The 12,848-nt window shown below is 35.6% G+C and overlaps 1 protein-coding gene across 1 annotated transcript; it reads right to left on the bottom strand.

Moving 5' to 3' along the window:
* Positions 1-374: 374 nt before the first annotated feature.
* LOC112501211 (probable sucrose-phosphate synthase 1) lies at positions 375-9,442 on the bottom strand. The gene is made up of 13 exons (XM_025104902.1): positions 9,180-9,442; positions 8,837-8,926; positions 7,372-7,613; positions 6,809-6,872; positions 5,972-6,670; positions 4,845-4,961; positions 4,327-4,458; positions 4,050-4,226; positions 3,235-3,288; positions 3,086-3,148; positions 2,094-3,002; positions 1,513-1,640; positions 375-838 (listed from the first exon to the last, which is right to left on the bottom strand). The coding sequence occupies exons 1-13, from the start codon at positions 9,357-9,359 to the stop codon at positions 559-561; spliced, it is 3,135 nt and encodes a 1,044-aa protein (XP_024960670.1). The 5' UTR covers positions 9,360-9,442; the 3' UTR covers positions 375-558.
* Positions 9,443-12,848: the final 3,406 nt, after the last annotated feature.

Raw genomic sequence — 12,848 nt, 5'->3', positions numbered from 1 at the left:
GGAGACGATTGAAATTTGGAGTTTCATCTCATGATGGTAGGATTTTTAATTAAGAATAAAACAAAATTAAAAATTAGAATATTAGATATAATATTAAGAATAATATAAAAAAATATAATATTTTAAATTGATTGAAAACAGGTCAAAAAATTCAATCCAACCCATTTTTTTATATGGGTTAGACGGGTTGACCCATTTATTTAAATGGGTTGAAAATCTCAATCCAACCTGCTAATTTTGGGTTGGGTTCGAGTTGGGTTAGCGAGTTGGGTATTTTTTTTCCACCCCTAGCGTTCTAAGGTCTTTTGAAGAACTAAAAAAACTCAAAGGAAGGCCACGAAAGAATAGAAGGGACCAGGTGCACAAAGAGAATTACAAATATACCCTCATTTATATAGCTTCTGTACAGAATATGGTACTTTCTTAGTCTCATAAACTAGTATTCATGAGAATGCAGAATTAAAGGAAGAAAAACTTTTCACCTGGGATGTAGAACCGAATGCAACAACCTAAGCCCATGAGTCAAGTGTCGAATGAGAGGGGCGATAATGTAATTCTTTACGCTTTCACGACTCCGAGTTTTCCCAAGGAAGCACGGATATCAGCACTGCTACATTCTTCGGGTGTCTGAACGATATTGGGGCTGTCGGTTGGTGTAACATCTGAAAGTGGATAGATTCGGTTTGCATGAAGTTGGTTGCTTGTACTGCTGCCGACTCCCTTCAGTATAACCGACATGTGAATGCCGCCTAGAAACCCTTCGTAGTCCGTGTCCCCACTTTCTCCGACAAAAACCACCACCTTTGACAAGTCCATACCCCACCGGAGATACAGGTACCTGAAGTTTCGGCCATAATGTGTCAACCATTCCACCCGAAACAAAAAGGAAATCACGAAACCATGGTCAGAAAATGTATAGCAAGACCAAAGGGTCGTTGACTCATCCTTACCAGGGCTATTGGCAAAGCTGGACCTGGAATTCTTTTTTAAGCGGAGGCACAATTTGACTATGAGTTCACAATATTAATATAGATTTGTTGGTTGGTTCCTTGTTCTTAAATTGAAAGACCCATGTCCAAGTCCCGTCTTATATTTTTAAAAACACGCGAGGTATATAAAAAGAGTCAAAATTTAAGCTAAAAAACAACAAATTTGACAACTGTGGGACTCGAACGTGCCAACCTGGGCCTTTTGTACAAAGACGGGAGCATTTATCATCTTGGCCATTAACGTCTTGAGTTAACATTTCAGTTTCAAAAATTATATGGCGGCACCCAACATAACAACACAGTGGCAACCTTCAGAAACATAATTTTTTCCCTTACGAAACTACGAAGTGGTGGCCCGTGCCACCGTATCTATCCATGTGGGTCCGCCCATAGTTACTGCTAGAGCTCAGCCTCTTAGGAGATCAAGGGTTCAAACTTTACCAAAGTGAGGAGTGTGTGTTAAGTATTTGCGGTTTATAAATATTATATACTTCAAAATATATTACACGAAAATTACAAGTACCTGAGGGCTTGAGAACGAGATGCCGAAACTGGAATCACGTTTATCTTCCTGCCATTTTGGCAATAAATAACATGACAGCGAAGAGCATGAATCCTCATTAACTTCCGAAGCTCCTTAACAGGAGGAACCTACAAAATGAACCACTAAAATAAGAAATATGATAACCAATCCAAACTGACTCGGTAAATCCCACTCGGAAGTAGGGTGGGTTGAGATGTATACAGACCTCACCTCAACCCTAAAAGGGTAGAGCATGACTGTTTCCACAATTTTGCTCCCTTTCGGCAAAGTAAATTAACCTAAGGTTAAGATAAATAAGTGAAGACCCCCAGCTTGTGCACGAGTTTGAGCAAACTAGTAAACCAAACCAAACCAATATATCCCATCCGAGAGCAGGGTCGGGGGGGGGGGGGGGGGGGGGGGGGGATGTACGTAGTCCTCACGTTTACCCCCAAAAGGTAAAATGAAAACATACGAAAAATTATGCGAATATTTACTCAATATAACATCAAATTATGTGAATATTTCATGCCATAGTGTGAAATAAAATAGGTTGAGAATATCATCATAAATGAACTAACCAGTCCAGGCTTGTGAATATTGAAAGCATAACAATAGTTGGTTGTAATTTCTTCATCTTCTGTAACCACATGTTCTTCGTTTTTATTCGCAGCCTTCTTGTCAATTATAGAAGATGCCCACTTCACCAAAGTCTTACGGAGTCCTTCACCACCCCATCGATACTCAATATGCGAATGGTAATATAAGTCAAATACAAATGGGTTATCTTCAGAATGCGAAGATGAATAGTAAAGATCGGCACCACTATTGCAAATGAAAGCATCAAAATCCGAAGGATTCACACCCTTTGACACAAGAAAAGAATGAATTTCCGCCATTTGTAAAGATGTTGCCAATATAAATCCGATAGAACCTTCACTCCTCTCCTTGTCTACAGCCTCAAGTATCTTTCTAACATTTTCAAAAAGACCTCCAATGTCATCAGCATCGATAGCAATCACAAAAATGTGTGTCCTCCTCCTCAATGCAGGGAACTTAAGTTGTTCGTGCTTTTCTCCAGAAACTGACCTTTGTGTGCCTTTCCCGACACCCTTTGAATATGAGGAAACAGCGTTTTCTAGTTTACTATTTCGATCTTCAGGGTTATCGACATTTCCTCTATCACCATCCATCGAAAACTTCAAATTTAGAGATATATCCTGCATATCTCTTAAGGAATCACTTGGTGAGTCGGATTCTGAATTTTCATCATCATCGTCATTTTTTAGCCACCCCGGGTACCGCGGTTTAGAACTCGCTATTCGTGAGAGGTAAGTTTTGCAATGCTCTGTCCATGAGAACAGATGGATGTTTCTCAACCCATTCGACCTGCATTTGGCCCAAAGTTGCTTATCTGCCACAAGCTTTAATAAAGCATCCGCTATTGATTGTTGATCATGGGGATCAACAAGCAAACCATTGTCAAGCACCTGAAAATGATGAGATGATCAATTCACTGGACTAGTCCTGATAAAACTGACAAAAAGCATTCGATAAAACATATATAACTCACCCGATGTATATCCACCGGGCCTCCGTTTTTCGTGGCAACCATTGGTAACCCATGAGCAGCAGCCTGTTCAATGAAAGGTAATGAGTTAGGAGGCTAATGGTGTTATATTGAATTGTGCATGTAATTGCTAAAAGTGTAAGATTAATCACCTCGATCAAAGTGAGTCCAAATGGCTCTATGAAAGCTGGATTTATGAAAACACCCTGCCAAAACAAGTTAATGACTGTTATAATTCCCCTTTTTTGCCTTGACTCAAAATCTCTCCAGTTTAAGGGCAACACATGTTAAAGACTGATCACCGAAATGTAGAACACAAGAAGTTGTTATACTAGTCTTTGACCACTATTGACCTCATATAGGAGTTCTTGGAGAGGCAAGATTAGGGTAGTTGAATAGGGGTGGTAGCTAGCCTAGATGTGAGGAAGGGATCTGGAGAGGTAAAGGATGGGTGTAGAGTTAGTAGGTAGGCATTTAGATATCCTGGGTTAACTAGGGTATATCGGTCTTCCTACTTTGGTTATGGTAATCTTGTACTGCTTCCATTTGCATGGTTCGATTGTTTGTTTGTTTATCTGTTTCTTTGAATGTTGTTGCTTATTTCTACTTGTTTTCAATTGTAGCATTGCCCTTCCTTTTTCATGTTCTTGCTCTTTTTCTGTTCAATTTTTAGAATTTATCTTTTCTTTTCGCACACTTTGCATGGAAAAAACCATTCTACTCTTCATGTTAGAGGTCATGTATGCATACATCTCACCCTCCCAAGACCCCACCTCCACGTGGGACATGCTGAGTTTGATTGGTTTGGTATGGTTCTACATAATTGCATCAGTGCTAAGCATCCAGAACATATAAAGGGCATTGGAACTAAATTGATCACGAATGGTCAGCATACCTATTGCATGCCCCGGGAACTTGGGAATGTTATCAATGCCAAACATGATATGAATTAGTTTCTAAGTGTTACCTTGGTCTTTGCTGCTAAACGGTAGATGTCAGCAACTTCATGCTGCTTATGATGTTTAGGATATGCCACTTGACCATAAAGATCATACTTATCAATCATCTTAATAATTGAAAGAAGCATCGAAGCACTGGTGCTCGACATCTCATCAATGTTATCTCGGTTTCCCATTATTAATGTCTGCAAAAGCAGGTGAAAAGTATACATTAATGACAAAACGAATTCAATCACATATGCCAGAAAAGCATATACACGAAGAAACGGCGTAATCTGAACGTACAAGATTAGCAAGCTCCCTTAATGGACGACACTCCCCAAATGCTTTAACCAAAGTTGTAAGGTTCTTTTTGGGATCTGGCCTAGCAAGGGCAAGTATCATGGGCTTGCGTGGGTTGGTAAAGAAGCGCATTATCTGCATGAAATGAAGATAGGGAATTGTGATTCTTAAGAATAATACTTCCTACGTACCAAAATAAATGTCCATAATGAATAAGGCACATAGTTTTAGAAATGTGTAATTATTACACTTTTTTATCAACTAAATGACAAATTTACCCTTAATTATAGAGGGAGTAATTAATTTCTCCATCTCATAGTTAAAGGAAGAATTTGAAAGTGTGTACTTACTTTTCAAAGTGGGCACTCATTTTGGGACACTTAAATAATAGTGTGGACAATTATTTTGGGACGGACGGAGTAATAAAATGGAAAGAGACTGAAATAAGAAATATACGAAACATGGAGCAAGGAGACAATGCAATAGCTATCAGAAATAAATTGTTCAGAAATAACTTGAACCTCTGTCCAAATAGGTGGGTCTGGAGAAGCCTGATGATCTTCTGCTCCTTCTGTTTCACCATCCATATCACCATCATGTGGAACAATATGATTGAACTCCATCCCCGGAGGAATTACCTGCCGGTAACTAAACTAATCAATTCTGTAACTAAACAAAAGACAGAACACAAATGAACGAAGAACAGAAATAGAAGATGGTGGATACATCACATTGCATTATTATAAAAATACTGTCCTAAGAAAAGTTTACATCTTGATTACAGTTAAGCAATAGCTAGGGCTTAACTGAACAGTCAAAATTTTCGAATTGCAGCAGAATGAACTCTAACAAGCACAGTAAAAATTTGTCACTGAGCTAACTGGAAAACATTTTTCTTTTGTATCAAGATAGTCTGAAGTTATTACAGGTCGCCTCATAGACCATTAAGTTTTCTACCTGAAAGAAATCTATTTGAATCCTACAATATCATAAGAGGTGATGCATTCCTTTTAGATTTCTGAACTTGTGTGCTGTTGTTGTGCCTCCTGTCGAATATTATCCTTGTGACAAAAATGTCAAAATTCTTTGTGTCTACATAATGTATCCAAAAAGTAACATATTCCAAATGTAAAAAAAAAAAAGATGGATAGGATCCGAAATTATGGTAAAAGGAAGATTCCATCAAATGTTTTAGACCAATTGTCAAGTTACTCTATCAAATCATTTTTTGCCCACCATGATCAAAACATCACCTCATACTATTAAAAGCATTGGCTCAACCACTAACCATCGAGTATGAAGCCCTAGAACAACCAAAATAGCACCTCCTTTAAAAGTATCATCTGTGTGTTCACCTACTTACACCTGAAAGTGAAGGAGGTTAGGTGTTAACCCTTCCTCGTGCAACAAATTTTGTTTCTTAAATTGAAGTCTCACCCCAGAATCAAGCCAAATAAACCAAAAAGATGATAACCTTTACCTCATAATATAATTGACGTTCTAGAATAGACAGATTGAGCACAAAGAACAAGCAAGCTTTGCTTATTGCACACAAAGGACAGTGGACAGATTCATTAAATAGTCAAGCAAACAGGAGATACATTAACCACAAAAAAAGACATGGATAGTGGGTACTTTTGGCACTTACCACCATGCGAGGCATGAACCTGCCATAACAGCTCACATTACGCCTGATCCTAGCTCGAAGTTTCTTCTCTAGCACTGGATCAAAACCATCATACAACCGCCATTGCTCATCTATTTCCTGTCGGGTGCTAGTTATGACTACCTCAGAGGCATCAAGGCTCGATTCTTCAGCCTCTATCCTGCGCATTATTTTGTATGTAGTATTGATTTCATCTTTAGTTAATCTGCCTTGTCTCAGAAGTTGTTCCAATTTATCTCGTCCAAGTGAGTGACCAGTGAAAAGCATGGGTACATTTAGAGCACCAGATAGACGAGCAGCTGAGTCACCAGCATCCGCATAATGGCCATGGATGGCAACAGGCCAGACTGGGTGCCCACCACCAACTTGCTCACCCAAAACTTTGGACATTTGCATTATGTGGCAAAGTGCACCATCAACAAATTCAGGGATATGAGGCCAAAGAAGCTCTTTGGGAATATATTTATCTTTAGGACCAAACGGAATACGAATTATATAAGCACCGCTACTCTCTCCTATCTCGTCTGTCATACCATCAGAATTATGTGGGGACAGCATTTCTGTTGGTTCACCATAACTCCAGTCCACTTCTGGAGAGGCTACTTGCCTAGTAAGTAAATCAACTCGATAGACACCTGGCATTGAAGCTAAAGCTCTTGCAAGTTCTACAACATACTTAACCTGGAAATGAAGAAACATGACAGGCAAGTCATTGTGCATCATTAAAAAACAATAGCGAAAATAGAATTTCAAGAAAGTTCGGATTACTCCAAATCAGCAGCAAGGAACAAAGGCTAGACTGGAATTGGTGAAACATACCTGACCACCTGTGTCAGAATCACGACCAAGCTCCATATTTTCACCACGTATTAATCCGTGAAGGCTGTAAGAAATTTGATTAGGAAAGCACACAAAGATCGTCATGCAGACAAGACAAGGAAAGTGCAGAATGTAAGGTATTTGTTTCAAGTCAAGTAGTTCCCCACACAACTAGTCAAGCTAACACATCATGCTATTACCTAATAAATTTATCAAAAGAATGGTCATACTTTAACTAATTTTTGCATTTGCATGTTGAAATTTGAGATGTCAAATTTTATTATTTCTAAAACATGCAACATTTCAAACCTTTTCATGATAGAGGTACGAAAGTTGAAACAAGTAGTTTTATATCTTGAAAACACATGTTACTTTTACCATTTCAAATAAAGAGTTGGTCCAGAGAACCAAAACGAACAAACTACTGATCACTTTATCTCCATCCATGCTAACATCGAATAGATTAAGATTGGTCTGTGTCTTTTGAATTTTTCAAAAATATTAACAAGTCACGTGTAGCTTAGTTAGTTGATAAGAGTAAAGGGTGAAATAGAGAGTCAAACCTTATTAATACAAGGTACAGTTTTTTCCCCTTCTGTTGATTAGCCCATGCCTCCATGGCATCAATGGAGCTCATTCTGGGCAAACGACCTCTGTTACTTTCACCGTGAACAGATACATCACTGATAGTATCTCCTTTCTCCCCCTCTGATAAGTCTTCTGACATATCAGCAACCGCTTCTCTGCGACCCTTTTCACGCTCAATACGACGTTTGGCCACTCTATGAGCTTCCTCATTCTCAAGCTGATAAACAAATTGAAAGCATTAACGAAGGCAATGTCGGGAGAAAGGCAAATAAGAAGTTTGTCAGCCTAAATTCAAAATGCCATAAGAGTTCATATACCATAAAGCATACAACATATCATAACAATACCCCTAAGTAGCCATATATCTCAAATCTGTACTATATATGTATTGACAAAAATAAACATCCTTCTTCTCTTCTCATTTTCAGCTTAACACATTTACAGAGTGACTACCTGATCCTTCCATCCCAAGAGAAGAATCCATTTCAATGTCTAGAAAATTTTGGAAGGACAATTTTGTAGACCATTTCACTCATAACTGAATACAACTTGACAAATGACTCATTGGCCAATATGTAAGGAAGTGATGATGAGTTACAAACATCAAATTCACCTTATGGTTAGATTTTGAAATAGGGATCTGGTTGTGAGACAAAAGAATTTGTAAAGTGGAATCTTTTCTGGGAAGAAGTAATGCATGATCTAAGAAAATTGTATACATGCAAAAAACATTGATACATATGTACTAATATAGCATCCAATATTGTTCAATAGCATTTGTCTCCAGCAATTAGTTTAGCATACAGAGACTTGTAAGCTACAAGGAGATTTAAATACAATTACAAACATGTCACACATCTTCATCTACGTCAAACATGCCCAACCAGAAAATTCCCAATAAGGAAAACCCATTACCTAACAATTAGTCATATGTAATTAAAGCATTTAACTCCACATGTAATGGACAGATTGGTAAGTCTCAAAATCAAATAGACCACCAAACACAGTATATTCAATTTGCAACAACAACATAATTCGCCCTTCAAATCAAGCTCTTTTCCAAGTCAAAGTAAAAAATCCATCCACTCCATCTGCATAAACATTTAGCATTTAACTTACATTTCTCTCTCTATCACAAGGCATAAACTGACCATGGATTGGTCATCAAATTTTCCATTTCCATAGAAACAATTGCCTCAACTTAAGCTTCATACTAGGCTCTTATTTATGCAGACAGTTCATCATTTAGATAGATTACAAGTCTACAGGCAATGTCTCTTGATATCATAAAGCAAAAACAGTCAAAAATCAATCTGCTTTCAAAATTAAGCTTCTTTTTCTCCCTGAGTTCAGATAATTCACCAACCGAATGAACGCCTAATTGTATAAAAAACAAAATTTAGAGAAATTAGCAAGGAAATAAATTCAAGACATAAGAACCTGTTTCTTCTGACGAGCTAAATTCCAAATCCTCCAACACATATTCTCAAGCCTGGTGTTCCTCTCTTGAGGACTCCTGGTCGCTTGGGCCTTCATATACATACGATAATGATTAATTTCCATTTTCAAACAACAAAAAACAGAGCAACATATAGATACATACATATATTTCACACACAAATAAATAAAACAATATCAAAATACACACACAAACACCATGATTCGATTCAAATTCAACTCCATTGGATTCGATTCTTGCAAACGAAATCAGAAACATAACAGAGCTAAATACATCGACAGAGACTTACTCATATTAGATAGAAATTGATGAAAACAAACTTACTTTAACCCAAGAGCGATGTAGATCAGTCTCATCGAATCCAATAACGTTATCAACGAAATATCTTGTAGGACTAAATCGACCTCTTTCACGAAGAAGCAAGGATGATTTTGCATCATCAAGTCCAGGACCTACATCAAGTATGGCCTCCAAGTAACTGTTAATCCAATCGTTTCCCGCCATTAACCTCCTCCACTAGAAGATTATGGTGGTTCTTGGTGGTGGAATTGTGTGTGTGGAGAGAGATTTACGGGTGGATTTGAGATGATGAGTTTGGGACAGTGAGTGATCTTAATAGAGGAAGTAAATTTGGAGAGGAGAGAGAATCCGTTACACGCGGAGCATTGAGAGAGCTGGAATATAGCGAATATAATTAATTAAAATATATATTTTATTTTATTTTCCAATAATAAATTATAAATTAGAAGAAAAAAGAAGGTCGACTCGATAAATTTATTTCAACTTAAATTTTTTTTTTTTAAGTATTTGATATTCAGGGTGTTTGTGATTGCTTATAAAAATAACTTATTAACTTATTCTGATGTGGTATTAATAGTAAACATTTTTGAGTGTTTTGATAAATAATTTATATCGATATCAAACCAGTAATAAGAAGTTTTTAAAGAAGTTAAACTCTTCTAACTTATAATAAGTTGATAAATGCTTTTGTAGAAAAGAATAAGTTGTTTCGAATAAGCAATCTCAAACACCTCCTTATATACGTTAAAATTATACGTATTTCTAAGAGTCTTCAAAGGTTTATGTATAAGACGAATAATCATGTGATAATAGGAGTTAAGATGAAAAACTTAAGAGATGATCTGGACTTTTGAATATTTTAATTTCAGCTCACCCTATGAATTGTGTTTATCATGGGATTAATCTTATGCATCTCGGTACACCACGTTAGTCCTGATATTCAATTATGATTGATTCAAGGATAGAGGTTTCTTTTTAAGGTTGTTTACCAAAAAAAATTAATGATATCTACATGGATAAATTTGTCTGTCTGGATAAATGGGTGTTGTTTACTTTTTTTTATTTGAACCAACAATTTGAATAACATAAATGACACTTTACCCCCTAATATTAATTATTTGAACATCAAAACAAAAAACCATAAAGAGACCGAAGATAAGGTGTCTCATATGGGAAGGAGACAGTGTTTTAAATAAAGGGTAGGGGTGTCATTTTTGTGGCTGAATGGAGACAACACATCATTTCTATTTGTGTGATTAAGTCATGTTCTGTATGAATAAGCCGTAAGTAAACAACTCAAATGAATTGTGTGAATAAGCCGAGATAGACCAATAAGCTTAATTAAACCGCAAGTAAACAGCCCCTACTCTTATCACTGTAACTTCTATTATTAATGCAACCGAACCTTTATTTATAATTTCTTCAAAATAAAAAAAAAAATGCTTAAAAATTATATCCAAATATAATAGTTTCTTCATTTTTAAGATTTTAATATTAATTATATTACTAAAAATATTTTAATAATATAATAAATATATTTTCTCTGTTTGTTTTCATCTATTTAATTGGTTGGTTTGGTATTATTTATCTTGGGATTAACAAAATGGAGTTCTAAAGGAATTTTCCAGATATGGAAAGATCTGAGTCACCTCTATTTTATTTTCTCCATTTTAGAGAAGCTGTTGGAGCAAAAAAAAACACAAAAGCTTCATTTTTCTTCATTTTGGAGAGTTGTTAATGATGCTCTTGGGATCTACAAGTGATCCCAGGTGTTGTTGGGCTGCATATCGTTCATATATCTGTTTGATAAATACAGGTTTAGAAAATAGAGAAACTGTGATTTTAAAACCGAGATTAAATACATACCAAAACATGATGGATAAAGCAAATGCTGGAAGACAATTGAACAAGGAGGAATGAACTCGAAGCTAGAGGCATATTTAAGGAGGGATAGGATATCCATGCTATCATTATGTCATGTCGACTCAGTGGAGAAAAAACTAGAAGCCTAAAAGGTGCATTGGCGCTTTCTCATTAAATTAAAAATTAGGGAAGTTTTTTTATTTGATGTGCACTCTCTAAATTCACAAGAAGTTATTAGAGTTTACTTAGACATGAGAACTGACCCCAACCCGTACGGGAACCTGACCGGGACGGGGATTCCCTGCTAAATCGGGGACGAGAACCGTATCATACTCCTCATCCCACCCCGTACCCTTTATATATATATATATATATATATATATATAATTTCAGCTAAAGCGGTAATTTATAATTTCTTATTTTTCTAACTAGGTTTATAATCTAAAATTGTTATCTTTTGGATGTTAATATGTAATATTTTGAATGTCAAGTCAAAATACAATTACTCGATAAATTTTTGGATATTATTCGATATGGTTTTATATTACTCAAATATCTTTTAGAACATGTAACTAAATTTTTTTTTGGGTTAAATTGATTTTTTTTAGGTTATTAATTCTTATATGATGTTATGGTTTTTCGTATTAAATTAAATTCATCTTGGCTTTAGGTTTATTGAACATGTTTGTGATTTAAACATATATTATCTCTCACATATTTAGTTTAAAATAACTTACATAAACGGGAAAATGTTTGTTTCCTCGTTGGAGATGGGGATGCGATTATATTCCCCAGCGAGGATAGGGACGGGGACGGGGATTGAGGTCCCTGCCTCATCCCCGCCCCATTCTCATGCTTAAGTTTACTGGTAATGTGGTTGCATGTGGTATTACATATTGCAAGTCTAAATCGTTTTTTTTTTTTTTTTTTTTCATGTAAAAGAAATAAAATCACTTGTAAAAAAACCACTTGTATGTCATTTTAATTGATTTTTTAAATAGTTTCTCTTTGTTTTATTTTGTATTTTGCGCCCTACTTAGAATTTACTGAATCTATTTATGTCTGAAAATAAAAACCAGGTAGGTCAAAATGGTAACACAAAGTCAAATCATGTTTGATATGACATTAATATTACTGAACAAAACCATAAAGGTGGTGTCTGATTGGTTTGAGCTTGGCTCCAAAGATTAAAAGTACCAGGAGGTATCAGGTTCAAATCCAATGAGAAATAAAAATTCCCTTGTGGCCATGGATGTTCAAATGCGGTGACTCCGGGTTATCTGCAAAGCAGGTGGTCGTTCTGGGATTAGTCAGCTTGCATAACGGGTTGAATATCCAAGTTAATCAAAAAAAATTACTGAACAAAATATCAGGTTTCGGACACATATTATGCAACTTTTATAACATGAAAAATATTGTACGTTGTACATTTTATTTTATTCTTAGTATTTATTTGTCGAAATTATCTGACGACTTAATTATTAGAGACTATTAAATTTGTACATTTTTAATAAAAAAAATGTTTGGTAAATCATTTTTTTCATGAATTATTGGAGTTTGAATAAAATTGTAAATATAATTGAGAAATATAATATTTAATATCATACACTTTTTTATGTTATAATTCTCCATAATAATATTTTATATATTAATTAATAGAATCTTTTTCACTTTCTAATAATTGCATATTTGTCTTTTGAGAGTTAATTATTCCCACTTATTATGTTTACGTGTCATAAAAAGCCCATCTTACTACAACATATTTTATTCTCGTATAACCAAACAATATATATTTTTTATGTTTTAAGAAAAGCCAAAAATCATATTTAA

The sequence above is a fragment of the Cynara cardunculus genome, assembly GCF_001531365.2.
Source record: "Cynara cardunculus var. scolymus isolate 2C chromosome LG 17, CcrdV1, whole genome shotgun sequence".
Lineage (NCBI taxonomy): Eukaryota > Viridiplantae > Streptophyta > Magnoliopsida > Asterales > Asteraceae > Cynara > Cynara cardunculus.
The sequence above is the reverse complement of the archived record's forward strand: the minus strand, read 5'-3'. Positions and strand labels throughout refer to the sequence as shown.

Bases quoted from the DNA above. Each gene is read 5' to 3' on its own strand.
- LOC112501211 (XM_025104902.1), bottom strand. From the start codon at position 9,359: ATGGCGGGAAACGATTGGATTAACAGTTACTTGGAGGCCATACTTGAT. The intron at 7,614-8,836 runs GTTCTTATGTCT...TTTGTTTATCAG, and splicing joins TAGCTCGTCAGAAGAAACAG to CTTGAGAATGAGGAAGCTCA. The intron at 839-1,512 runs GTACTTGTAATT...CCGAAACTTCAG, and splicing joins TCTCGTTCTCAAGCCCTCAG to GTACCTGTATCTCCGGTGGG.